Source organism: Salvia miltiorrhiza, chromosome 2 (assembly GCF_028751815.1).
Source record: "Salvia miltiorrhiza cultivar Shanhuang (shh) chromosome 2, IMPLAD_Smil_shh, whole genome shotgun sequence".
Lineage (NCBI taxonomy): Eukaryota > Viridiplantae > Streptophyta > Magnoliopsida > Lamiales > Lamiaceae > Salvia > Salvia miltiorrhiza.
In genome coordinates this window covers 38065707-38093279 of record NC_080388.1, presented here as the reverse complement: position 1 = coordinate 38093279, position 27573 = coordinate 38065707, and the positions used below count along the sequence as shown (strand labels likewise).

The following is a 27573-nucleotide window of genomic DNA, read 5'->3' as shown; positions in this document are numbered from 1 at the left end:
CATGCGGATATTACATCAATTATATAATGACCGTAATGTTACATTACCTTTATAATTAATATTTCACTCTAATTCATGCTACACTTTCTATTTTTTGGAACTCGAAATTACCCGTTCTAACTCCTCATATGTGGAGTACATTTTAATTTGACATTAATGCATTCATTTTTGCCTCAAACCAAAATAAAAATAAAAATAAAAATGTACTCAACTCATGCATACTGCACTTACAATTAAGGGTGTGTTTACATGGATGAAAAATGAGGAAAACAAAAAGTATATTTTCACTCATTTTTCATCATAAATCATTCACATATTTATTATGATGAAAAATTTTGTGCGGATATGGTGAAATATTTTATTTTTCTCTCCAATGTTGGATAATATTATCTTAGAGTATGGAGTATAAAAATAACATTTTTCTCATCCGTTCATTTCTAATATATGATAAAAAAAAGGGATAAAAGATAATATTTTTTTATCTTTTCTTATTCATCATTTTTGAATGAAAATTTTATAACTACATTAAACAGTTATGGCTTGGGGTTAAAGGTTTAGAATTCGAATAATTGTTTCATAAGTTTTAAAAATTATTTGTTCAACGGTAGTACTAATGTACATCCTATATTGGTGTGTCAAAATACAAAATTTATATATATTGGGATTAGTTGTCAGTTTATTTTCGAATTTATACTAATTTTAACACAATTTTTAAAACGGTGCAATAATGTCATAATATGTGGTTATATTAACACCCTCCATTTTTAAAAAAAAAAATTGTCTGACGATGAGTTAAAATTTATGCGTAAATTAACAATTAACTATATCAATTATTAAGCAAATAAATTAGTCTTCAGTTTTATATACTCATTTAATTTGTAATATTTACTAAGTAAGGTGAATAGCCAAAATTTAGTACAAATGATCTTGATTACTATTACTTGTCTTTCAAGAAAGTATCTAAAAATAATTTTTACTCACGCGATGAACTTCAAGAGATGAATATTATACACAAGTAACACAACGTTATAAATACATAAAATTTATAAAAAAAAAATACATAAAACAAAAATAATAAAATATTAACAAAAAATCTCATTTCTCCTCCAAATTCTGCATCCTGCAAAATTCAATCCATCTTCGTTTCAACCAATAAATATTTTAGATTCGATTCTGTATATGCATAGTAGAATGCGTGATCACAAAAACCGGAATTGATAGGTACAAACCGGAGAAGCACATGGTAAGGCTGAGAAGTCAGAAAGCTTGTACCGTTGTACGTTACATTCACTGCCTCTCGAGATCGGGCAGCCCATCTTCCTGCCCGCACGATTGAATCTGGATTCTTCTAGAAGATCTCTCTCTACTCAGAATCCGCCGGAACGAGCTCAATCTCGAGCTCGACCCGCCGATCTTCGCCGACGCCTGCTCCGATGTCCCCTCCGCCGGCGGAGCAGACGGCGGCGCCGCCAATCCCTCCCTCGGCTCCGCCACGAGCCGCGGCTCCGCCTCCCTCCGGCACACCGGGCACGTGGAGTTGGATCCGAGCCATCGATCGACGCAGTCTGCATGAAAGGTGTGCTTGCAATTTGGCAAAACCCTCGCGATTTCGCCGTCTTCGAGCGCGCTGATGCAGACGGGGCACTCCACGGCGGCGGCGGTCGATTTGAAGAGGAATTTGGGGAGGGCGGCGATGACGGAGGGGTCGACGCCGGTGTTAGGGGGTTCGAGGGCGCGGATGCTAGCGGAGGTGGCGATGAAGCCGAGGCGGCGGAGGGAGGCCTGGCGGCGGGCCTGACGGCGGAGGACGCAGCGGGCGTAGATGTGGAGGATGGTGACGAGGAGGACCACGAAAGAGAGGGAGACGATGGCGGTGAGCATGATCTTGCTGTTGAGATCGCTGTTGTTTGTGCGGTTGAAGAAATCATCGCCGTCGTCGTTCGTTGACATGGCGGAATTTAGATTTTTGGTGTTTGATGAGTTTTTTTAGAGTAGGATTTGTGTGAATGAGTGAAGCTTTTGTGTGGAATGGGAGGAAATAAAAAGACGAGTTTTTCAATAGTCTAGCTTGCAATTTGCTTTATTTAAGTCAATTTATAGTCTAATGAATTTATCTTTTTTTCTTTTTAATAAAATTCGTGCCCAGGCGGTCTGATAAGTTTTGTTTCTATCAAATTACTGATTCGAACTTCATTTTATTCAAAATTAATCAATATCATACGATTACGTGCAAAAATATAGTATAATAATTTTTTATGTACATATACAAGTTTTATGTGTTCTTATTTTCTTTAATTCATTAGGGATAAATTTGTCCAAATAATTAATTCAAAATGCGGCTAAACAGAAAAATTAGTTTATTTTAAATAGATTTAGGTTTAGAAAAATGATTATTTTTTAGTCTCTACGTAAGAAGAGCATGTTTCAAGGGGTTGACTTGGAATCTAGAAAATTGGTTAGATTTTACTCAATTTCCTCTTGGAATGTTTAGTGTGTGACAAAATTTCCAATGCATATTTCTTGGAGAAATTTCTAGGAGTTGAACATTCAAATAACCAAGAAAAAGTTGTTTAAGTTAGATTTGGACATTAAAATCTTATTTTGATATAAAACCGATTCTCAACTTTATTATTCCTTAATTCAATTTTTTGTTGAAATAAATCTCACCAATTCATCCCCACTTATGGGGGACATCCGGACATATATATTACTCCCTCTGTTTTTTTTTAAGTGTCCTATTAAGATAAATTTATTGTTCCTTTTTAAGTGTCTAATTTCAAAATTTAAGAATAAAAAATGACAAAGTTCCTATTTTACCCCTTTTTAAGTGTTCTAATTCAAAATTTGAGAATACATTTATTACACTTTGAAAATAATAAATATGGGCACAAAAGTAATACTCCAACTTCCTTGATATATGTACTTTTTTTTTCCATGGGACACTTAAAAAAAACGGAGGGAGTATTTACTTTCAAATTATTTATGTAAATGGTTAATTTTTTGTTGTTTTTAAAATACTTACGCTTAATAATATTTTAAACTTAGATTTTCTTTTTTTACATCTAATCACAAAAACACGATATAATGTGTATATATCGCGTGTAGGTTGCAAAAAGTCTTGCAGTTTGACTGAGTTAACGCTGCAATTTTCAACCCTACTTAACACATACCTTCTAGTTTTTTTTTTTATTTTTGCTTTCCTAAGTCAAAAGAAAAATGTGTTTCCTGCAAGCAATTGGTTGCCTCACTCATACGTTATTACAAGCAAATTCATTGTAATGTTGTTGCCCTCTCAAAATAGGGGAACGTTATTTATATATATAAAAAAAAAAAAATAGGGGAACGTTGATTCATTAAATTTTATGCCTTGCTTTAATACATTTTCTATCTAATTTTAAGTAGTTCTATTAATATTAAATTATACTCCCTCTATTCATAAAATATTTATCACACGGAGAACGACACGAGTTTAAATAAAATATGAGTAAAGTTGTTAGTAAAAATAAGAGCTCCACTTTAAATGTAAGTGGAATGATGTGGACTCTATTATTATATTTGAAAGTGATAATTTTTTATGGACGAATCAAAAATAAAATTATGACAAATTTTTCGTGGATAAAGAAATAGCATTTATTTATTTACTTAAGAGTTCGACTTCATTTAGCTCTTTGATTTGCAATGCATTTTATTTTTCTCGAGCATACTTCCGCGCATAATTACATGACTTTTTCATTTTTCCTTTTCTCCAAACTACTTGTTTTACAAATTAATTTACTATCGTATAATATTTTGCATAAGGAGTTTGAGAATTTTCTATAGTTATCCTAACTTATTGCTAATTAATAACAGAGTCATCAATAAAATGAACGCCGCCGCTGCTAGGGTTTGGACTCAAATTGCTTTCTGCCTTTGATCGTCGTGGTTTGCCGACGGTTTTGCCGGCTGCCGGTGGCTATGGCAGCCTCTTCTTCCATTCACAATCTCAGCCCCCATCGTGATTTTCCTCCCCTCCATACCCATCAAGGGCCGCGCTCCCATAGGCCGCCTACGGAAGATAACCAGGATCGAGGTGTAGATCCTACGGACATGGGACAACAGATCAATGATACTGCCACGCCAATAACTAAGGAGAATGAAGTTTTGGAATCGGAAAACCCTAGCCATACTAGGGCTTCATATACAGAAAAACTTAATAGGACTGCTTCGAAACCCCAGGACGTTTTGGCTCAGGATTACTGCTCGTTGCATCCGGTGATGAAGAATAATCAGCTAAGCTTTGACATACCTGATGAACTTTACAAGCAACAACTTCAACGCTTTAAATTTGCCTTGCATGGGCGATTATTATTACAAAAAGGCGATTCGCCCAGATTTGCGGAGGACTTCAAACGGGAATTACAGGAGATTTGGAAGATCTCAGCGCCTTGGCAGGTCATACCGCTTGGAAAGGGATACTTCACGCTTCGTTTTTCTGGTGAATCTGACATGATGCAAGCGAAATCCAAAACATTCTGGAAATTGAAAACGGGCATCATGAAAATTCGGGAATGGACGCCGCTTTTTAATCCATACAAGGAAACATCTACTCTATCACAAGTCTGGATGCGTATTTATTATCTCCCGCATGAATTGTGGCATCCGGAGGTACTCACAGGGATTTCGCGCGTGGTGGGTAATCCTATAAAAATGGATGGCACCACTTTTCTGGGTGCAGTGGGTCATTTTGCCAGAGTGCTCGTGGAAATGGATGTTACAAAAGATATTCTCTACAACCTGAACATTACCAGAGGTTCTGCTTCATTTGACATTGAATTCGTCTATGAAAACTTACCCTTCTACTGTGGGATATGCAGGAAAATAAGACACTCTTCGGATAAATGCCGGTGTAAAACGGAGGATGATATGAATGTGGACCAGGGACTCAAGCCTGAGAAGCAGAAAATGGAGACGGCACCTAATGTTCCTGGGGGAATGATAAAGAAAAAACCTGATCTGCATAAGGGCTGGAAGAATGTTAACACATGGAAGATAGATACAAAAAACTCGTTTGAAGTTTTAGATGATCTTGCTGAGGAGGAGAAATCGAACTTGGAAGCAGATTATCACGAACCCGAAGTACAGATGGTTAAGGGTGAGAAACCACATCCTAAAGGGAAAGAGTTAGGGTTGGCTAGTTTGGCGGAAGAGCAAAACGCCGAGGGTGTGGTTTGCCCCAAACAGTTAGACAAGTCTAACAGCCGAAATTTGGACGTTGTGCTTTTTGATGCGTCAACCATACATGGTGATCGGGGGTCAGAAGATGACAACGTCAAATTAAATATATGTGAGGACCATGGCTCGAGGGCAGCCCCACCTCTGAACGACGTGAGCGACAAAAGCCCAATGACAGAAACTCAATTTGCCGCTGCTGTGTCGACACTGGTTAAGGAAGAGCTTGTTTGGGTGTCTGAGAAAGAAAAGCAATCTGCTGCTAAATAGGTGGAAGCTAAGAAGTTTCAAACTAAAATGGATGCAGTTATCCAGCAGGCGGCACCACGAATTTTAAGGTCAAATGTGAAGGCTGCTAGCGTGAGTGAAAAAGCTGCGAGCGTGAGTGCTCCTTCTAAGGAAATCAAGACTAAAGGGAGAGGGAGAGCGGCACCTGACACTGGAAAATGACGGTTAAAGAAGCCGGGCATTGATGTGGTGAATGAGCAGTTGGGTGCTGCGCATGCGGCAGGTAGACAACCACGGGATTTTGTGGTGGTGTCTGATACTAGCCCAAACTTGAAGACCATGTCAAATGTTGCAATAAAGGATTGGGCTGCTGATGTCGAAAACGAGGAAAATTCCTCGTTGAATGATTCCATTCATCAATGAATGTGTTGTTCTGGAATGTGAGAGGGCTCAACGAGGACACTCGGAGGGCTCTCTCGGATCATTGCCAGAATCTAAAACCCTTGCTCATGGGTATTGTGGAGCCAAAGTCGGCCTTTACAAATATTCCTCAGGCTTATTGGTGTTCTATTAATGTCATTCCTATCCATCAAAATGTGCGTCTGAGAATGAGTTCTAACATTTGGGTTTTTGCAGGCCCCCCAGGTCACGGCTTCTTTGGTTTTTTCTTCCAGTCAGGCAATTATTTTGGATTGCTCCTGGCATTCTCACAGGTTTCGGGCGGCTTTTATACACTGTGATTCCTCCCCTGTTGAACGCCGTCATCTTTGGATTGATCTGTTGAATCACATTGTGGAGAATACGTTCTTTTTTGGTGATTTCAATGCTGTTAAAGGTGCTCATGAACGTATTAGTAGCTATTTACCAAGTGCCTCTTCCTGCAGGGAGTTTCGTGACTTTATTGATGCCTCGGGCTTCAATGAGTCTAACACCACTGGGTTTTCTTTCACTTGGTGTGGCAGACGTCATCTTCCCTCTCATGTAGAATCGATCCATGATCGTTGCTTATTTTCTGCTGGATTTGCTGACATGTGGGATTCTCTCAATACGCATATTCTTCCTCGCTTGTCGTCGGATCATTCCCCCTTGATTTTGCAGTGCATGGAGGGGGGTAACAATAAACACCAAAATTTTAAATTCCTCTCTATGTGGTTGATGCACCCGGATTTTCATGATTTTTTGCAGGCTTCCTGGAGCGAACCTACTAACGTGGATTGTCCGATACGTTTAGTAATGATGAAGCTGAAGCGGCTACGGTTAGCGCTGAAAAGTTGGAATAGGCAGGTTTTCGGAAATGTTGATGATCAATTGAGACATCTGCAGAGTAATTTAGAAGAGATCCAATTGCGGATTGCTAATGAGGGTTATTCGGATTCGTTGTTTGAAGAGGAAGTGGAGGCGCAGGTGCGCATTGGAACGATTCTCTCTAGAAAAAGTGCTTTGTTGAAGAAGAAAAGTCGTATTAGTTGGTTAAATGATGGGGACAGAAACACGAGTTTCTTTCATAACTCTTTTAAGATGCGCCGTAAGCAGCTAGTGTTGCCTCAGCTTATGATTGAATGGCACGATGGTTTTTGATCAGGAGGTTATCGCTAACCATATTGTGGATTACTTCTCAAATTTGTTTTCTGAGAATACCGCTTCTCAAGTGAACACTCAAGATATTCAGTCTGTGGTGCATAATAGTGTCACGCAGCAGCATAATTCTCTTCTGACTGGTATTCCGGCTGACGAGGAAATAAAAGCAGCTGTGTTGGATTTGTCGGGTGATAGTGCGGTTGGCCCGGATGGTTTTACTAGTTTTTTCTTTGAACGTTGTTGGGACACTATCCAGAGCGACATTATTAAGGCGGTTCGCACCTTCTTTACTAAGAACTATCTGCCTCATGGTATGAATTCGAACACTCTCATCGTAATTCCTAAGAAGGAAACGGTGGAGATGGTAGCTGATTTGAGACCTATTATTCTTTCAAATTTTTTCTTCAAGATCACCTCGAAAATTCTTGCGACGAGGCTCAGCTCGGTGGCAGCGGATTGTGTTTCACACAATCAATTTGGATTCATCAGGGATAGGCTTATTCATGATTGCATAATGTTGGGTTCTGAGGGAGTTAATTGCATGAACAGGTCTTGTCAGGGCAAAAATATGGCTTGCAAAGTGGATATTTAAAAGGCCTTTGACACCATGAGTTGGAAGTTCATCATGTGTGCCATGAGTGCTATGGGGTTTGATCAGATATTCCTTCACTGGCTCATGATCATTTTTTCTTCGGCTTGGCTCTCAATTCTTTTCAATGGAAAGCTTTGCGGATATTTTCCTTGCTCTCGCGGTGTTAGACAGGGGGACCCTCTTTCCCCAATTATTTTTGGTATTGCTGAGGATGTGCTTAGCAGCTTATTTTTGAAGGCGGTGGATTCGGGCAAGCTTATCCCTATGCGTATGAGCCAGAATTCTCTTTTTCCTACGCATCTGCTTTACGCGGATGATATTCTTATTTTCTGCAAAGCCACTACGCAGAATTCTCGGAATTCTGAGGGAAATTTTCAAGCTCTATGGTGTCTTTTCTGGACAAATTTGTAGTCGTGAAAAATCTCATATTTACTTCGCCAAAGGGGTTTCTCTTTGCTATCAGCAGCAGATCACTCGTATCCTCGGTTTTTCGACTGCTAAGCTGCCTATGGTTTACTTAGGGGCACCGCTCTTCGTTGGGTGTCCAAGAGCAATTCATTTAGCGGCTATTAAAGATCGTACTATCAATAAGTTTGCTCGTTGGAAAGGGCTTGCAACTTTCAATGGCAGGATGGATTTGTTTAGTACAATCTGTCATTCAAAGTTCTTTAGTTCATACGATGATGGTTTATAAGTGGCCTTGGTCGCTTTTAAAGGCTCTGGACGCTGCGTGTAGGAATTTTATTTGGTCAGGCCACATCAATAAGCGCCCTAACTGTTCTGTCAGTTGGGAACGTGTATGTGGGATCAAGGAAGAAGGTGGTTTAGGGATTCGTTCGTTTGAAATGATGAACGACGCTTTCCTTATGAAGCTAGCCTGGAAATTTATTAAGGGGCAGAATTTTGGCTTTGATATTATGCATGATAGATATTTGGATGATTTTAGCAGACCGCGCTCTTCTACGTTGGCTTCTTCGGTGTGGGGGGTGTTAAAGAGCTCATTCCTGAACTGGTTGATGATTCGTTTTGTTTAATCAGGAAAGGTGCCTCTATTTATTTCTGGAATGACGATTGGTTGGGATATTCGATTGCTGACAAGATTAATATACCTACTTTTTTTCGCTCAAGGTTGAATCAAACGGTAGAAGATTATTTTTATGAAGGTGTCTGGCATTTCACACAGGATTTCGTGGATGAATATCCATATATTATCTGCGACATCCTTCTTTTGCCCGTTGGCAGCAACGAGGATACTCGCTTTTGGAAGCCGTCGGTTCAGGGAGAGGTTACAGCGGGGCTCGCTTTTGCATCTCGCTGTTATCGCTTCCCACGAGTTTCTTGGGGACTTTGGCTTTGGGAGAAGTTTATTCCGACTCGTCGATCCATCACTTGTTGGCGCGTTATTCATAGTCGTTTGCCCACGCTTGACAAGCTCATTCCTAGAGGGCTAATCGTTCCTAATTATTGTTCGTTCTATTTATGTGCGGCTGAAGATATGGACCATATCCTCTGGTCTTGCGCCAAGGTTCGTTCGATTTGGTCGGAATTTCTCAGCTGGTTCGATCTTGGCAGGGGAATCGAATGCCATGATATTCAGAGCTTCTTAGTTTTCTCTTGGACTGTAGAAATGAGTTCTCAGCTGAATCGCTTCTGGAAACTTGGAGTTATTACGCTTATTTGGACGCTATGGACGGCTCGCAATAAAAGCCACTTTGAGGGGACTAATATGCAGCATCGTGCGGTGCTTGCTTTCTTACGTTCTGCTTTCTTGGAGGTTGATAATTTGTTTGGTAAGAAGGGTCATATTAACAATCAATGGGCGGATTATTTGGTCGTCAGAAGGCTTGGGATTCGGGTTAGAGAGAGGCCACCTCCTAAGTTTGATTCGGTTTATTGGTCCCCGCCGGCCTTTGGTTGGCTGAAAGCTAACACGGATGGCTCTGCGGTCGGTGCACCGGGGCGTATCTTTGTTGGTGGGGTTTTCAGGGATTGGAGGGGCTTTGTGCGTGGTTGTTTCCATGTCGATGGAGGGGTTGGTTTTGCTTTTGAAGCTGAACTCCTGGGTATTATTTCCGCTATTGAATATGCTTTTAATAACGGTTGGATGAAAGTTTGGTTTGAGGCGGATTCTTCCTATGTGGTTCATATGTTATCCACCAAATCGAGATGCATTCCTTGGCGTTTTGCAACTGTTTGCGGTCGTGCTCTTGAGCTGCTGGACAAGATGGAGTTTAGGATCACACACATTTTTAGAGAAGGGAACACCCCTGCGGACATCATGGCAAGTCCACATACTCCGATTGGTTTTTGGAATCACAGTATTGATTTAATTCGGGATGCGGTTATACTGCGATTTATCGGTTCTTAGCCATGTGCGTCAAAGATAGTTTTCTGATCGTTTTTTGGCTGCTTTTCACGTTTTTGGTTGCTGTTTTTTGGCTTCTTCAAAGGCTTCGGGCGGTTTGGGTTGGATTGGTTTGTAGGGTCTGGTTCTGGTTTTTCTACGAACATCTGGAGGGTGGTGTGCGGCTTTTGTGGTGCTGGCTCGCTGGGTGCGGATTTTGGTGAGAAGAATGTCGTTGATTGCATGGTTGGCGATGGCAGTATGTTGTGCGGTGAAGACTGCTGGAGTGGGTTCGGTGGTGCTCGGAGTTTCACAGTTGAGGTTCTGAGGGCTGTTGGCCTTGGGTTTGAGCGTTCTCTCCGTTCTTTTTTAGTCATCTGGTGCGCTAGTGGCTGGGGTGGAGGTGGTTTCGCTCGTTTGGCTGCGTCGCGCTCGGTCATTCTTTGGCCGGGGGTTGTGACGATCTTCGCTCAAGGGAGGTGCGGTCCATGTCGTTGTTGCGCACTCTTCTTTGATGGTTTCCATCTTGAGCGTTGGGAGTTTTTATTTCACTATTCAGGTGCCCGGGATGGCTTGGGGGCGATGGTTAGGCCGGAGTTCCCGAAGCTTTCCCACATCTGGATAGTTAGTTAGGGTTCGTTGTTTTTTGTTTCTTGTTTGACGAGTACTCTTTTTTCCCCTCTACGGTTTTTCCCTTTTTGGGTTTTACGTAAAGGGGTTTTAACGAGGCTCGGCCCTTAGTCTGCGTCGTTGTGTCGTCAAGGGTTCTCTTGGATCGTTTTTCTTATTTTTTTCTCAATAAATAACCGTATTTTAATAATTGCTAATTAATAACAGAATATACCTTATTGGATGTTCAAACATGTACGGTGTTCTTTACTATTCCCGGCTGCCTGCACGTAGTGGAGGGTAAGGCTATGCGGATGCACGAGACACTATTGTTGGTCCGAAGATGAGTATATATAGTTGAAAAAGATCGATTAGCAAATAGATAAACAATTTTAATGTGGTTTGGAGTAACTTCTCCTACGTATATGATCCTGATAAACATCTCCTAGTTCAAATTTTATGAAACAATACTCATTTAAAATATGCATATGTATATATAATTAAGTAGGAAGTGGTTCAAATGAGATCAAGTATAATATATTGCACAAATTATGAATTATTTTCAATCCTTAAATTATGAAGATCTTCGGAGGAGTCATGCTTTTTTGCTAGATGAATTTGTGGTCCAGGGTTTCAATTCCATAAGTAGAATTTTTTTTTAATTTTTAGATTCACCATTTTTCACAACAAATTCATAATGTTATAGTAAATTCATAATGAACTTATGTGTTATACCATGATCTAGTTTGTATAGTAACCCATCCTTATATAACTATATAAGTAATACCATATCTATATATAGAAATAATATTTTTATATAAATTACATTGGTTATATTAAAAATATTATATCGCTATTTACAGAAAAATATTGTATCAAATATATATATATATATATATATATATATATATATATATATATTTTGTCACACCCCAATTTTTGAAAGAATAAATACAATCGAGATGCAACCAATTCATAGAAATAACACAAGGGAAAATCCTTATTGAAACCTGAATAATATGATAACAAATCGGGCTAGACCCCTTTGGATCACAAGTTTTATTTCATGCTTCTGACAACCGACATTCATTAGCATAAATCTAGGAGTTAAGAGTCTAAATTCGATCAGGGTTATCATTTGAAATTTAACATGAAAGTCTTAAATTGAGAAAACAAAAGACAGTTAAGAGCTAGTGCTACAACGGAAGTCTTAATAAAATATTGAATCCGCTCAGCTCCGTCCCGTTAGCACCGACCAGCCAACCTAAAAATATTTGGAAGTATTTTTGGGCTAAGTACTAATGTACTCAGTGGGCAAGCATTTTCATAAACATTTCATATTTTCATAAAGACAGCTTATCCAATCATAATTGACATAACTTAGAAGATTTTAAATTGAAAGAACTTCTAAGCATGTTAACATAATTTCTTTCATTTGTGCGCACATGCCGCACTCCATTTCTGTTACTTGCTTGTGATCCTGGACCTTTTAGCCACCGACGAATATCTGTCTCCTGCTTACTTGAATTGAGGGCGTAACCCAAACAAGTTTACTTTGACCTCAGGACCCTACCCAGGCAAGCCTCATATTTCTCATGCTCCGGAACACATCCAGTCGAGCACCCTTATAACGCATCTGGTTAGTGCCCGATGGAGATCAACTCATCGAGTCAGCTAACAAGTGTACACAATTCTCAAACAACGTGTTAGGTCATAAGAGAACCTCAATTGATTAACTTTGCGAGCCTTAAATAGAGCAGAGTGCACATAAACATTTTATTGGATAAACAATTAGCATTTCATTAAATAAACAGTTTGCATTTCATTGAAACATTTAGAGCTTAATAGCTCAATCATACTTTATACATTTGGAAAGTAAGCCCACCTGATTAGGCAAAGCCTGTAGTTTGATCATAACTCTGAATCGGAATAACAGTGCTAATCCTCCTGATCCTCAAGCCTACAAGAAATCTATAATCTTAATAGGTCTCCTGAATCTAATCTTAGGTCATAGTGAAGTGCTTAACATTCTATGATTCATAGCGCCGGGTTTTCAAAATTTAATAAGTAAACAATTGAAAACTGAAATTTCTTGAGCTAAGAACACCAACAATATCCTTACTCGATTTTCTTTAATAATTAGATTTATGAAAACCAATTTGAATAATAAATGCTTTTATTTGCAAAATGCTTTAATGCAAATTCATTTCATGCCTTAAATAAAAATAATTACACTTAATATAAGCGCATCATAATATATAATATTATGCAATCATTCTTTAAAATAATTAATTAGACTTAATAATAAAGTCCAATTAATAAATTATATAAATATCTCATTTTCTTTTTATAAAAATCTCCACCCAAATGAATTTTAAATGGGCAGCCCATACATAGTTAAAATAAAAGACCCAAGTTCAAATTAATAAAAGTAAGGGCCTTAAACTTTAATAAAATCGCAGCCCATTATTTAATAAAAATCGGTCCAACACTGGCCCAAACCTAGTTACCTTTTTTTTTCTTCTTGAATCTTGACCCAGCCGATTTCTTCGCATCTTCTCTAAACTCTCTCTCTCTCAACGCACACACACTGGACTCACAACCACCGCCCCCTTTCCTTCCTGGCGAAGTCGCCGCCTCTCCGGCCACCCTCTGCTCTCACAACTCTCTCTCCTTGAAAACATAACATCACACACACACATCCTGAACCAGCGGCGCGGACCCTTCTTCCCCGGCGGAAACAGCCGCCGTCGCGGCCACGACCACCATCACTCGTACCCCTACCACCGATCTCCCTCTCCGTCGTCTCTCACGCACAGCACACCGTCTCAGCGGCCCACCCTCTTTTGATTCCCTGCAACCGCAGCCAAGAGCCGCCACCAGAAAACCCTAGTCCCTTACTCCGGCTGACAGCAACAGGGCCGCCCACCAGATGGCCTCCCTTAGGCATGGGTTAAAGTTGAATTGGGTAGGTATAGGGTGGCTGGTATGGAGCGTAGGGATGGGTGTTGATTGGACATTTAAACTCCTTTTGCGTTGAATTCTCGGGACTGTAATAATTTCTCAAGGTTCGCTAATTAAAATAGCATGCTTGAATGCTTAATTTAAATAAATATGGAATGCATTAGAATATAAAATAAATAAATTTTACAAAATTTCTTTTTATAAATCGTTTTGTTGGGATTAAAATAAATTTATTTTTTTATTCGGTGTAAATCATCTTGCTTCTAAATTTAAAATTAATCTAAATTAAAAATCACAATTACCGTGCATCATGGGAGCTACACTAGTAAGATCAGTAGATGAATTGAAATATTAATTGGGTTCAATCGGATTTGTTGGCTCATATGAATCAAACTAGTACATTCGCACGTGCGATGCACGGCGAACATAGTTTTGTACTATCAAAATTAAACGATGTAGTGTGTGTATCAGTTAAGCGATTAGGGGTTAATGTCTAAAACCGAAGGTCTTAGGTTCGAGTCCCCTGTGGCGCGGCCTTTAAATTTTTTTATTTAATCATGTTAATTTATCAAAAATAAATAAATTAAATGATGTATCAAATAAATAAAAAAATAAATATTAAATATAGTTAGAATATAAGTAAATGTAAATTATTTTTTCTTAAAAAATAAAATAATCTATATCAATTACTCACTAAAGATCCATAATTTTATTTTATAATTTTGAAAAGTATCGATGGAAAACTTTATTTTCTTCCATAAAATTATAGAATAAACACATGATTCAAATTAAAAGAAACGAAGAAATAATAAAAAAATAATTTTCACATCACAATATATATTTTTAAAACATGAGCTAATCATGCATAAAATTATTTTTTCTAAGTTAGCTCATTACCTATGTCATTTTATTAGAAAAGCTTCAATTGATAAGTAGGAAAATAAATTATATTATTGGAATTTATTGGAATACTAATAAAAGAGTTGAATAATTATTTGATACCAAATCAAAGATCTTGCATTTATTTTTAGTTTAATATATATATATAGAATATTTTTTATAAATAATATTTGATTTTTTAAAAAAATCATCAAAATATGAAAAAGAGAATATGAGAGAGAGAGAGTATAGAAAATTGAAGAATGCCTATGATGAAAAAGAGGAAAGAGGAAAGAGGAGAGAGAAAATATATGGAATTTGTTGAGTTTTATAAATATTCTTTATTGATTCTTTAATTACAATTTTGCCACAAATTGTGTTTTCATATAATATACTCCCTCCGTCCACGAAAAAGTGCCCCATTTGGGTGCCGACACGGGTATTAAGAAAGCTGATAAAGTTGTTTTGAGTGGGGTTAAAATTACAATAGGGGTAGTTCTAATGACATTGATTAGTTTGTTAATATTTTCTTGTGTTTTAGTTGTTGAGAGTTTAAACAATCCTACTCTTTATTGAGTTCGATTTTAATGTTAAAGACTAGTATTTAATTTTTATGCCTATTTTAATTCTTGTGTTTTTTTTAACATATTCATTCTTGTTTTTTTATGCCTATTTTAATTTTAAAGACTATTTAATTTTTATTTTATTGTATAATTGTAGAGAAATCAATTGATTAGTTGGCACTAATATATAAAAATAAAATTAAATTTACTTTAATTTGTCCAAAAGTAAATATTAAAATTATTATCCACATATATTATCTCACTCGTTCCTTAAGTATGTGCAGGGGCGGAGCCAGACTTTGAGTTTAGGGGGGGTCCAATTTTTTTTTAATAAAATTAATAATTAAATAAATAAATAAATAAATTTAAAATAAATAATAATCTTAAAACAATTATAATGTCATTAATTGTTGAAGATGAACCATCCCCAACTTGTAGCAACTAGTTACGTCTTGTGCATACGAAATATCTATTTCAGTCAATACAAAAAAAAAGTAAAATTCAGCCGGCTTAAGCAAAACTAAATTGAATCAATATCAGCAGAACTAAAAAAAAAATTGAAACAATATCAGCAAAATATTCCCTCAAAAAAAATTGAAACAATATCTACATACTTGACAAAATATCAGCAGACTTAACTATGATTCAAAATGAACTAAATAAATTTTGACAAACTTAAAGCAAAACTTTTATACAATGCATTCTACCCACTACACGCAGCACATCTACATAGCCGACTTCAAAATCAAAGCAAAATTTTAAAAGTCAATCAAATATCCAATTTCTTTATACACAAGTCATCGCTGACTTTGCCAAATTAAAGCTATCAATACCAAACTTTGAAGTACCCATTGGAATGGCGATTCAGAGTCCAGAGAGGAAAGTAGCAGCGGCCCAATTGGAATGGAGAAAAAAAAATCTGAAGTTAGGTTGAGAGATGCGAAAATGAGCCCTAAAATTAGTTTTTTTTTTTAATTTTTATTAATATATGAATTTACCAAAATACCCCTACGAAAATTACCAAATTCCAGGGGGTCCAGTGACCCCACTGCCCCCCCCCCCGGCTCCGCCCCTGAGTATGTGAACAGGTGGAAAGATCTATAGGCATTATTTTTTGGAGGTATAGATGCAGCTAACCACCCTGATTAAGTGGCAAGGCCATCTTGAATGATATTGTTGCTTACTGGGAATATACAGTAGATAGTTCTATATGAGATGAAATCCCCACACATTCTTTGTCGGGATAGAATTTTCGGAATCTTAGCTTCATCGGCCATCATTGGATGGAAATTTAAAAAAGAATTACCGCCATATAATAAATGTTACAAATAAATTTTCTGCTACACATTTTAAATGTCAATAACTAATTGAAAGTTTCAAATTGTTTCACCTACACATTTTTCAAAATATGTGTGGGTAAAACATCAATTAAGATTTGCACTAAATAATTAATTAAAGCCAAAATATAAATGTAGTTAAAAATATTTTCCCACGTTTCTTACATGTCAAGAATAAATAATGATAAAAATTCATTACCCACACATGGATAATTTAGAATTATGTGTGGTTAATAATTTTTATTAGTTTGCCACGTTGCCACGTTGGGGGAAATGGGATTGATTAGGCGTGGGGGAGTTGGTTTCGTAGTTTAATTAGTGAGTTAATTGTGTGGGTTAATTGCATAGATTAAATAAAAGTGTGGATTTATTAATGACATAAGTTGTAAATAAATTGAAAAGTAAAGGGTATGAATGTACAAAAAGGTAAACAGGGCACTTTTTCGTGGACAAAAAAAAGGGGTAAGTAGGGCACTTTTTCGTGGACAGAGGGAATAATAGATAACATCGAACTAAGCCCATAATCTCCAAGAGCAAAGATTTAAAATAAATTAAGCCTTATGAGAGTGAGCCCAAACCACGATTACGTGCTTCAAAAATTATCACAAAAGGTAATTCTATAATTTGACCTCATTTTAGTTACTATAATTAATCTCGGCTAGTTTATTAAAGGTTATTGGCTATATCATTTCCGCCAGTACACAACACTTACAAAAGTAATCACAAAAACAACATCAACTAACGTAAGACAAACGATTTTTACGTGGTTCGGAACAAGTTTCTACGTCCACGGTCAGTTCATCACATTGACAAACACTCTGGGCTTGTGCTTACGGGTGCACAACAAACCTTACAATTGAAAATCAAATTTTCAGTACCAACACACTGAGTTGGATTTCTCGCTCACTCTTAGCACGCTAAGACACCACAATGCCTTTGCTAGCGCTGGCTAAGATCTCTTGAAGTCAGAACACTGGTCTGAACTTCGCTCTACTCAAACACTATTTTCACTCAGTTGAAAGGAGGTTCGAAAATACCAACTAGATCACAGAGAACAGGCTCTCTGTAATCGGAATTTGGACTTTGGATATACAGTGTATTTGCCTAAGGATCTAAGAGAATGTAGGTAATCAGTGGTCTGATTTTAGCTTTGTGTATTCTCTTCTTCGATTCAAACTTTGATGGCTTTGAATGGCTGAGTTGCAATTTTGACAGCGCTTCAGCTTATGCTTTTAAATCGGTGAAGATTGAAGTGATCCTCGAGCTCTATTTATGGAAGAGGTCTTGAATAGATCCGTTGGCGGATATGGTCTTCAAGAATTCATCGGTTGTGAGAGTAATTTGAATTTGGGCTTGAGGCTTCAATCTTCGAGGTTCCGTGTTTGGTGAGAAACGGCGTCTCGGGTACAGGAGGTAAGGCGCCTCTGAAAAGTAATCACCAAAAAGGAATGCTCTGCAGAGAAAGGACGATCCTCTGTGTCTCTGCATTTAATGCGGCTGTACTTGGAGTGTGTGGCTTTCTTTAAACTTCTAGAGAATCAGTCCGAGGAAGAATGTCAACTGATACTTGACTTTAGTATCAGTCCGCTAAATCCACGTAGCCAGCATTGATGAATCAGTTATGACTGATTCTTCAGTTGATAAACTCGTTCAGTTAAACATCTGTATTTGACTTGGCCTTTCATTACAACTTCAGTTGAGTTCTTGGGTCTTCAGTCTTCAATCCTCCGGTCTTCGGTCTTCAGTCTTCAGAACACTAAACAAACTAGAAGGAGAACTCCAACACTTGAGTTCGAAAGGTTCAAGTCTATTACAAAGAAAACCTAAGGATTTTGGTATCATCAAAACAAGGGCTAGGATATTTCATTAAGTTCCCAACAATTTCCCCCATTTTTTATGATGCCAAAACCATACAATCAGTTTTAAGACCAGAAAACGACTGAAAGCAAAAGGCAAGTTACTAAACAGAGTGAATACTATTCCCCCTTAACATATTATCCTAAAAACTTGCACTAAGAGAAAAAACATAACAGAAGAAGAACGAAACGAAGACAAAACTGAAATTAGTAATCAGAGCCTGGACAAAAATTCATTGTCTTTAGGTTGAGATTAAAAGGAGTAATATTTTCATTTCAAGAAGATAACTGATAAGAAATCAGTTTTGGTACAGAGTAAAGCATAAGAAAATAAAATACAAACAAACACAAAATTGAATTTGTGTTGTACTCCATCATGATCTTGATCTTGATCTTCATCTTCTTCTTGTTGTTCCTTTGCTTGTTTCTTCTACACTGTTCTCCATTGACTCGAGGTCTTTCTGGTTTGTCTCCCTTTTGAACTTCTGGTGATCCTTTTGCTTTACCAGCTTCAGTCTCTGAAGGTTTTTCTTTGCCTTCTTTCCCCCTTTATGGCAACATCAAAAAGGAAGAATGACTGAGGTTGGAAGCAGTGATCAGATAATACCCAACTCCGTTTCTCAGAAACCCGTGAGAAGATTCGAGAGGAGTTTGAGCAGAGGTGACTCAGAAGAGAAAGACGCCAATGGGTGAGGGAGATGATGTTGGACAAGTGGAAGATGAGTGTTTGGTGGAGATGAAGGTGGGGGATATCGGTGGGTATGCATAGCTCTTGTGAAAAGAACAAAGAAGAGCGGCTATGCATACGGACCTTAAAGGAGAGGATGAGGGCTTAAGATGGAGAAAGTGGGAGAGTATGTGGGGTGGATGTGAGAAGGGGATATCGAATCAGTGACAGTCGTGAGGACTAACACTGTCGATTTGCTTGCATTAGGTTTATGTTGAGAAGACCGTGTGCGGCAAGGGATGTCGGCGGACAACGAGAGATAGCTCGTTGTTGTTGCCATTATGGGAGGTGTGCAAGATACACGAGATAAGCTTGACAACCAGTTGAAGTAGCTAAAGGAAGTTTTTACTTCAACTTTTATCCTCCCGAAGCTTAGAAGCTTCTTTACGCCTGGCATTAGGATGGAAGACACTCAAATCTCCGGATACAAGTGAGAGAATAAAGGAGCTTGACTTCGGAAAGTGATCCCAATCAAGTTGAATGGTCCTGTGTAGACCAGGTAGGCGAGCATCATTTTCTCACTCCATGACTTCTTTGTCATTGGTCTCTCCACGGTTGGAACAAGAGTTTTCTATAGAAATAAAGTATTCTCACAGAGTAGTCTATGGAATATTGTAAGTTGTGATGAAGAAAGATTTCAAGGTACAAGGTATTTAAAATACCAAGATTGTGCTTTTCAAAAAAAAATACTAAGATTGTGAAGATTTTTTGATTTTGGTGCCTTAAACCAATTTTGAGAGAAAACTTCACTTTCGCCGTCACGTGCAGGAGACGTATGCCTCAAAATTAGAGAAAGTCAAATCAAGGTCTCTTGTCAAATCAGCGAAATTTTGCAAGATTTGTAGCAAGAGACAAGTGAAAAGGCGGAACAAATTATGACATTTTTAAAGATAACTTAAAAGATTTGTCCAGCAAGGATATCAGTTAAAGTTTCCAACAATTAGTTGAAAGATTTTAAAAACGTACTTATCAGTTGGAAAGTTGATTATATAAAAGTGAATGTTCATAACTGAAATAACTGATAAACTGCATAAATTAAATTACTTACTGGTCGACTGTTCATTGTAGTTAGTCGATACCACGTCTTTAGTTGAACTGTTGAGATTAGTTCCCCCTCAAGAAGTTACATCTTCTTAGGTTGCCACATCATCAGTTCAGAGGTTTTAGTTGACTGATCATCAGTTGTTGAGACTTCAGTTGAAATCTTTGAAAACAACATCATTCTTCGGGATTTAGAAGTCCGATCCTTCCACATAGATCATTGAATCTATCTTTTGGAAGAGCTTTGGTCAGCAGGTCGGCTCGTTGAATGCTTGTATGGATCTTCACAACTGATACATCCTTCTTTTCCACATGATCACGGATGAAGTGATGACGTATTGCGACATGCTTACATATGGAGTGATGTACTAGATTTTGTGAGATTGCAATAGCACTGGAGCTGTCGTAGTAGATGGGAACTTCTCTTTCTTTGATCCCGTAGTCCTTTAGTTGTTGGACTAGCCATAGAATTTGTGAACAACAACTTCCCGCAGCAAAATATTCAGCTTCAGTTGTAGAGGTGGCGACTGAAGTTTGTTTCTTTGAAAACCATGAGATAAGTTTGTTGCCTAAAAATTGACAGGTGCCAGAAGTTGATTTCCGATCAATTTTGCATCCTGCAAAATCTGAGTCTGGGTATCCTGAGAGCTTGAAGTGGTCATCAGCTGGATACCAAAGATCTATATTGGGTGTGCTTTTGAGATATCTTATAATGCGCTTTGCAGCATCCATATGAGCTTCTTTCGGATCTGACTGATATCTCGCACAAACTCCGACTGCAAAAGCTATGTCGGGTCTGCTTGCAGTTCTGTAAAGTAGTGATCCAATGATTTCTCTGTACTTAGTTGATGATACAGATTTTCCTTCAGTTCCTGGATCCACCTTCCAATTGGAGTTCATTGGAATCTTTATTGACTTCATGTGTTGAATGCCAACTTGTTGATTAGTTCCTTAGCATACTTTGACTGATTGATTGGTATCCCTTCCTTGGTCTGCTTCACTTGTAATCCCAGAAAGAAATTCATTTCTCCCATCATTGACATCTGGAATTTGTTCGTCATAATTTCAGCAAACTTCTTGCACATCCGTTCGAATTTGGATCCGAAGATGATGTCATCGACATAAATCTGAACAAGTATGAGGTCTTCTCCTTCTTTCAGTGTGAACAAAGTTCTGTCCACTGATCCCTTCTTGAATCCTTGTTCAATTAGATACTCAGAGATAGTATCATACCATGCTCTTGGTGCTTGCTTCAATCCATAGAGCACTTTCTTCAGTTTGTACACCTTGTCTGGTCCAGCGATCTCAAAGCCGGGAGGTTGTTCTACGTAGACTTCATCAGTGAGCACTCCATTGAGAAATGCACATTCACATCAATCTGGTGTACTTTGAATCTCTTATGAGTGGCATAGGCTAAGAAAACTACTTCCAGTCTAGCAACAGGGGCAAAGGTTTCATCGTAGTCGATTCTTTCTTCTTGACTGTATCCTTTGGCCACTAGCCTTGCTTTGTTTCTAACCATATTTCCATCCTCGTCCTTTTTATTCTTGAAAGTCTATTTCAGTCCTATGACTTTTGCATCATCTAGGCGATCCACAAGTTCCCAAACTGAATTCCTGTTGAATTCATTTAGCTCTTCTTGCATTGCGATAACCCATTGTGTGGATTTCAGTGCTTCTTCAACATCTTTAGGTTCAGTGTCTGACAAGAAACAACTTAAATTGTCATCTTCGTTGATGCAATTCTGGTTGATGTCGTAGATGAGGTTGCACATTGATCTTCGAGTCTTCACACCGTCTGATGGTTCTCCGATTATGTTATCCTTAGAGTGTAATTCGAACCATCTTCTATACTTTTTGATTTTCTCTGGTGAAGGTGGAGGTTCTTCAGTCAGGATAGATCGCAGTACTTCTCTTGACTGATGTACTGAGAAGTCTTCAGTTGCTTATCGTGCAGGGGAGTGTTGAACTGGTGATGTAGTAGGTTCTACACGCTCTTCAGTTGCAGTTGTTCCAGTTTCTCCAGTCTTTGGAGTTTTCCCTTGACTGATGCCTTCAGTAGCAACTTCAGTTAAACCTTCAGTCCTCCGACTGATCTTCTGATACTGAAGTTTTTCAGTATCTTCATCTCTTCCTGGTCCCCACACCAACACTTCTGTAGGTTCGGTGCTTTTCATTTCAGTATTGCAAACCCCAATGTTCTTAGCATTTTCTTCAGTTTCCTGTTTTATGAAATTATCAAAAGACTCATAAAAAATAACATGAGGAGTTTCTTCCACAACTAGAGTTTGAGAGTTAAACACTCGGTAGGCTTTGCTGGATTCTTCAGTTCCAGAATATCCTAGGAAAATTCCGGATCAGCCTTGCTATCAAATGTGTTTAGCTTTCTTTTATCATTGTTATGAATGAAACAGCCTAGAACCGAAAGCATGAAAATAGAAATTGTTGGCTTTATGTTCTTCCATAGCTCGTATGAAGTTTTTCCTTGTCTTTGAGTAATGAACGAGCGATTCTAGGTATAGCAAGCATTGTTGACAGCTTCAGCCCAAAACTTCAGTGGAAGTTTTGATTCAGCTAGTATCGTCATTGCTGCTTCCTTCAACGACCTATTTCTTCTCTCGACTACTCCATTTTGCTGTGGAGTTCTTGCTGCAGAGGTTTGATGACTGATCCATCGTTCCTCGTAGTAGTTTCGAATAACTGAATTGAGGAATTCAGTCCCTCTATTTGATCTTATACTGATGATGTGAACATCTTTTTCAACATTTAGTCTTTTCATCAGTCTTGGTAGTTCCTTCAGTGTCTCATTTTTCCTGTATAGAAAAACAACCCAAGTGTATCGAGAATAATCATCTACAACTACTAAGGTATATTTTCTACCGTTATAACTTCTGGGAGACACTGGACCGAAGAGATCCATGTGAAGAAGTTGAAGAATCCTTTCAGATGAGTGTCCTGTTTTTTGCTTGAATGAAGCTTTGATTTATTTTCCTCTTTAACATGCTTCACACTCTTGCTTCTTCTGAAACACAATAGAAGGCAATCCTTCTACTAGTTGATGTTTAGCAAGTTTGTTGATCATTTTGAAGTTGAGGTGGTTGAGCCTTTTGTGCCATAGCTAGTTGAGCTCTGAGTTGCTTTTGCTAATGAGGCATGTTTTAGGTGGGCTATCTTCCCATGATACGACGTAGAGATTTTCTTGCCTGATTACTCTCAGCACCACCTTCTTCTGATTGTTTCTCACAGTGAACTCATCTTCTTGATCTTCACTGTGAATCCCCTGTCACAAAATTGACTCACAGACAACAAATTATGCTTTAGTCCAGAAACATAGCTAACATTACTGATACTGGAGTTACCCATATTGAGCACACCATAGCCTTTAGTTTCTCCAAGTGAGTTGTCTCCGAATGCAACTTTTGATTCAGCTTTCTCAACATATTGTGTTAGATATTCTTTGTAGCCCGTCATGTGCTTCGAACAGCCGCTGTCCAGATACCATGTTTTGATTGAAGCTTTAACTTATTCCTTCTTCTTGTGTTTCCTGGTTTTGCCCTGCAAGGAAGAGTTACTTTAGGTACCCAATCAATGTTTGGGTCCTTTATCGTTAGTTAGTGTTCCCTTTGGAATCCAAATCTGCTTCAGTACTGGCCGTTGCACTGATCCTCTGCGGTTAACTGATCGTCTGACTGAAGTTGTTGATACTTCAGTTGGCACATTAGCTTTTGTCGGTTGAGCTTTCTTCTTTGAAACCTCTTTCTTGCAGTAGTTTTGTCTGGTGTAGATCAAAGGTCTCCTTTGCTTTGCTGTGTATCTTCCTTAAGATACTGGTGTCAATCTTGGCTGATGAGGTCTTGACTGATAATGTGGAGCATAGAACTGATGTTGTCTGAGCAGAAACTGATGGGTTCCAGTCACATGATGTTGTGAGTGATATTGATCTCGCATGGACTTGTCATTATTTTATCTCCACTGTTGTTGCTCTTTTCTGAACTGAACCGAACCGATTTCAGTTTTTGGTTGTTCTTGTTGTTCTTTTCCCTGAGCTAATGGGGAAAACTCTGTTTCTTTCCTTCATTTGCTTGTTGTCGTTTCAGTCCGGATGTTCTTTCCCCATACTTTAACTGAAATCTGGTCTCTAGTCTTTTCAGAAGAGTGAACTGATTTGATGCTTCCTTTGCTCGTCTGTAGTTCTGTGGAGGAGAAACATTCCTATTCACCATCAGGTTTCTCTTCTTAATTTCTTTCTTGTCAAAATCCCTTGCCTCTTCTGCTGCGTTGTCATCTGATACTTCAGTTATATCCTGAATTATAACTTTCTTTTCTTTGTCAGTGGGAACCACCTTACCTCCAATACTTTCCACAAGAGCTTTTGATGAAAAGTTGTCCATTAGAGGAGATTTCTTCATACAGTCCTTAACTGTTAGTTCTAATTTGTAATTGAGCCTCTTGATCTCATGGGAGGCCCTCTCACATTCTTCTGTTGATTTCTTGAGCTTTGCTTTTAGTTGGCGATTCTCCAAAATCAGTTCGTCAAGATAGTTTTCATCTGGATAGTAGATGACTATCTCCTTCTGACATTGATCTTTGCGGATCTTCTTTTCCATTTCCTGATTTTGTTGCAGCAGTTTCTCGAACATTGTTCTTAGTTGTCGATGATTAGTCATGAGCTGATCATACCCATCAACTTCATTGGCTGAATTGCCTCCAAATTTTGAATTATCTCCTGTAAACAACAAGGAGTTATCAGTATTAAGAGTTCTAGAGTGAGAGTTTACTCAGGCCCATTCATTCCGTTGTCATAATTGTTGCCTGAGTTATCAACCATGCTTTCAGCATCTTTGGCCATGAGGGCTTGGCTCTCGTCATCTGAGCTGGTGGAGTTGAAGGCTGATGATCCAGATGCATATTCAGAAGATCCAGCATCTTCAGCTACCATTGCCTTTTTCTTCGCGTACTTGCGATCCCTCTTAGCTTTTAGCTCTTTGCACTCTTCGTGCATCAATTCAGAGCATTCTGATCTGTAGTGCCATTTCCTTTTGCATCCAAAGCATTCCACATCTTTGAGATCAGTTGCAGATTATTTCTTTTCTCCGTTCCTGTCCTTGGAGTGCTTGGACTTATGTTCTCTCTCTTTTCCCTTAAAGTGTTTCTTGTGAAACTTTTTGTACTTGCGGAATTTGGATTCCATCTTGTTGAACCTTTCAGTCAACAGAGCATATTGACTGAAGAAGTCTTCTGGCTTTAGTTCAGTCGTTTCCCTCGACTGCTTCTTGCTCTCCTTCGCTGAAGTTTTCAATGCAGCTTATTTTGATGTCGATGGAGCATCTTCGTCTGATCCTCCAGCTTTTTTGGTTTCTCAATTTCTCTGGATATCAAATTCATTTGCTACGAGATCTGAGAAAAGCTTGTTGGTTAGAAGCATGTTGAATCCAAGTTTGTTCTGATGAGCAACTGCATAAATTTGTCATTCGCCTCGCAGAAGTGCTCGTAGAATCTTTAGGTTGATTTCTCGTTGGGTATACTTGTCCTTAGAGATGGATTGAACCTCGTTCAATATTTGGTTGAATCTGTACTCCATCTCCTCGACTGATTCATATATAAGCATCAGGAATGTATTAAACTTTTGGCAAACTATAGATAGCTTATTCTCTTTCATTTCCTCTGATCCGATGCACATTCTTTCAAGAATATCCCACATCTCCTTTGTTGTCTTGCACTTGATGATCTTGGTGACATGTTTGTCTGGGACAGTTCCGGAAGATGATACTCTTGGCAAGATTATCCAGCTCATCTTGCTTCTTTCTTCAGTGGTGACGTCGGCCTTCGGTTTGATTTGGACTTCATCATATGGGTCTCGTGTGGTGTCCAGTGGTATCTTCTTGACCACTTCTTTGATGACGATTGGTCCTTTGGTGATGACTTCCCACATCTGACAGTGCTGAGCCGTAAGGAAGCTTTCCAGCCGAAACTTTCATATATCGTATTTTTCAATATTGAACGTCGGGAGTGATGAGGCTCTGTTGTAGTTAGTTTCCATTGAACACAGAAAAGAGATATAACAGATAAAGTACGCAAGTAACACAAGGAAAAATAAAATGATTTAAGACCTTCTTTTTGAAAAGGATCTAGTTCAGTAGAACCGGGTCAGAGAAAATTGTTCTTGCGTACAACCTACTCTGATACCAGTTGTTAGGTCCCGGAAGGTCTAGAATAGGTGTACGGGGGAAGGGAATATACCTATAGGCTATTTTCAAAACACAAAACAGAACAACCTTTTGACTGTTGAAAGAGTTAAAGAAAACTTTACTTACAAAGGTTGAAGACTTATACTGAATCTCTCTTCATAAAAGAGATATCAGTTAGGCGCAAGGCTTTAACTGATAAATATGTGAGGCTTCAGTCTTGTTGTAAACCAGAGGAGTGTCATGAATCTTACTGACTATCCGAAGATTTATCAGTTAGACTAATAACACTCCAGCGGAAAACTTTTCTTTTCAAAAAGTCTTTAATAAACATGTTGTCAGGTTAAGGTTTCACTTTGCGATGAATCAGTTTCGGTGAAAGAGACGTTTGAGCACAAATAAGAAAGTAAAACAGAAAGCGATAAAAGACAAAGGATTTTTACGTGGTTCAGAACAAGTTCCTACGTCCATGGTCAGTTGATCACACTGACAAACACTCTGGGCTTGTACTTACGGGTGCACAGCAAACCTTACAATTGAAAATCAAATTTTCAGTACCAACACACTGGGATGGATTTCTCGCTCACTCTTAGCACGCTAAGACACCACAATGCATTTGCTAGCGCTGGCTAAGATCTCTTGTAGTCAGAACACTGGTCTGAACTCCGCTTTACTCAAACACTCTTTTCGCTCAGTTGAAAGGAGGTTCGAAAACACCAACTAAATCACAGAGAAAGGCTCTCTGTAATCGGAACATAGGCTTTGGATATACAGTGTATTTGCCTAATGATCTAAGAGAATGTAGGTAATCAGTGGTCTGATTTTAGCTTTGTGTATTCTCTTCTTCGATTCAAACTTTGATAGCTTTGAATGGCTGAGTTGCAATTTCGGCAGCGCTTCAGCTTGTGCTTTTGAATCGGTGAAGATTGAAGTGATCCTCTATTTATAGGAGAGGTCTTGAATAGATCCGTTGGCAGAGATGGTCTTCAAGAATTCATCCGTTGTGAGAGTAATTTGAATTTGGGCTGAGGCTTCAATCTTCGAGGTTCCTTGTTTAGTGAGAAACGGCGTCTCGGTTACAGGAGGTAAGGCACCTCTGAAAAGTAATCACCAAAAATTAAAGGAATGCTCTGCAGAGAAAGGACGATCCTCTATATCTCTGCATTTTTTGCGGCTGTAATTGGAGTGCGTGGCTTCTTTTAAACTTCTAGAGAATCAGTCTGAGGAAGAATGTCAACTGATACTTGACTTTAGTATCAGTCCGCTAAATCCACGTAGCCAGCATTGATGAATCAGTTATGACTGATTCTTCAGTTGAGAAACTCGTTCAGTCAAACATAACTTCAGTTGAGTTCTTCAGTCTTCAGTCTTCAGTCTTGGGATCTTCAGAACACTAAACAAACTAGAAGGAGAACTCCAACACTTGAGTTCGAAAATGTTCTAGTCTATTACAAAGAAAACCT

The 27573-nt window shown here is 38.4% G+C and overlaps 1 protein-coding gene and 1 long non-coding RNA gene across 2 annotated transcripts; both read right to left on the bottom strand.

Moving 5' to 3' along the window:
- Positions 1-985: 985 nt before the first annotated feature.
- On the bottom strand, positions 986-2141 carry LOC131012322 (E3 ubiquitin-protein ligase ATL41-like). The gene has a single exon (XM_057940263.1). It carries the CDS (start codon positions 1948-1950, stop codon positions 1288-1290), a length of 663 nt encoding a protein of 220 aa, XP_057796246.1. The 5' UTR covers positions 1951-2141; the 3' UTR covers positions 986-1287.
- A 9739-nt stretch (positions 2142-11880) lies between these two features.
- Positions 11881-13742, bottom strand: LOC131012330 (uncharacterized). The gene is made up of 2 exons (XR_009097286.1): positions 13070-13742; positions 11881-12519 (listed from the first exon to the last, which is right to left on the bottom strand). It is a non-coding gene; the product is annotated as an uncharacterized LOC131012330 (long non-coding RNA).
- Positions 13743-27573: the final 13831 nt, after the last annotated feature.

What these genes read in the sequence shown, in the direction of transcription:
- LOC131012322 (XM_057940263.1), bottom strand. Translation starts at nt 1,950, where the DNA reads ATGTCAACGAACGACGACGGCGATGATTTCTTCAACCGCACAAACAAC.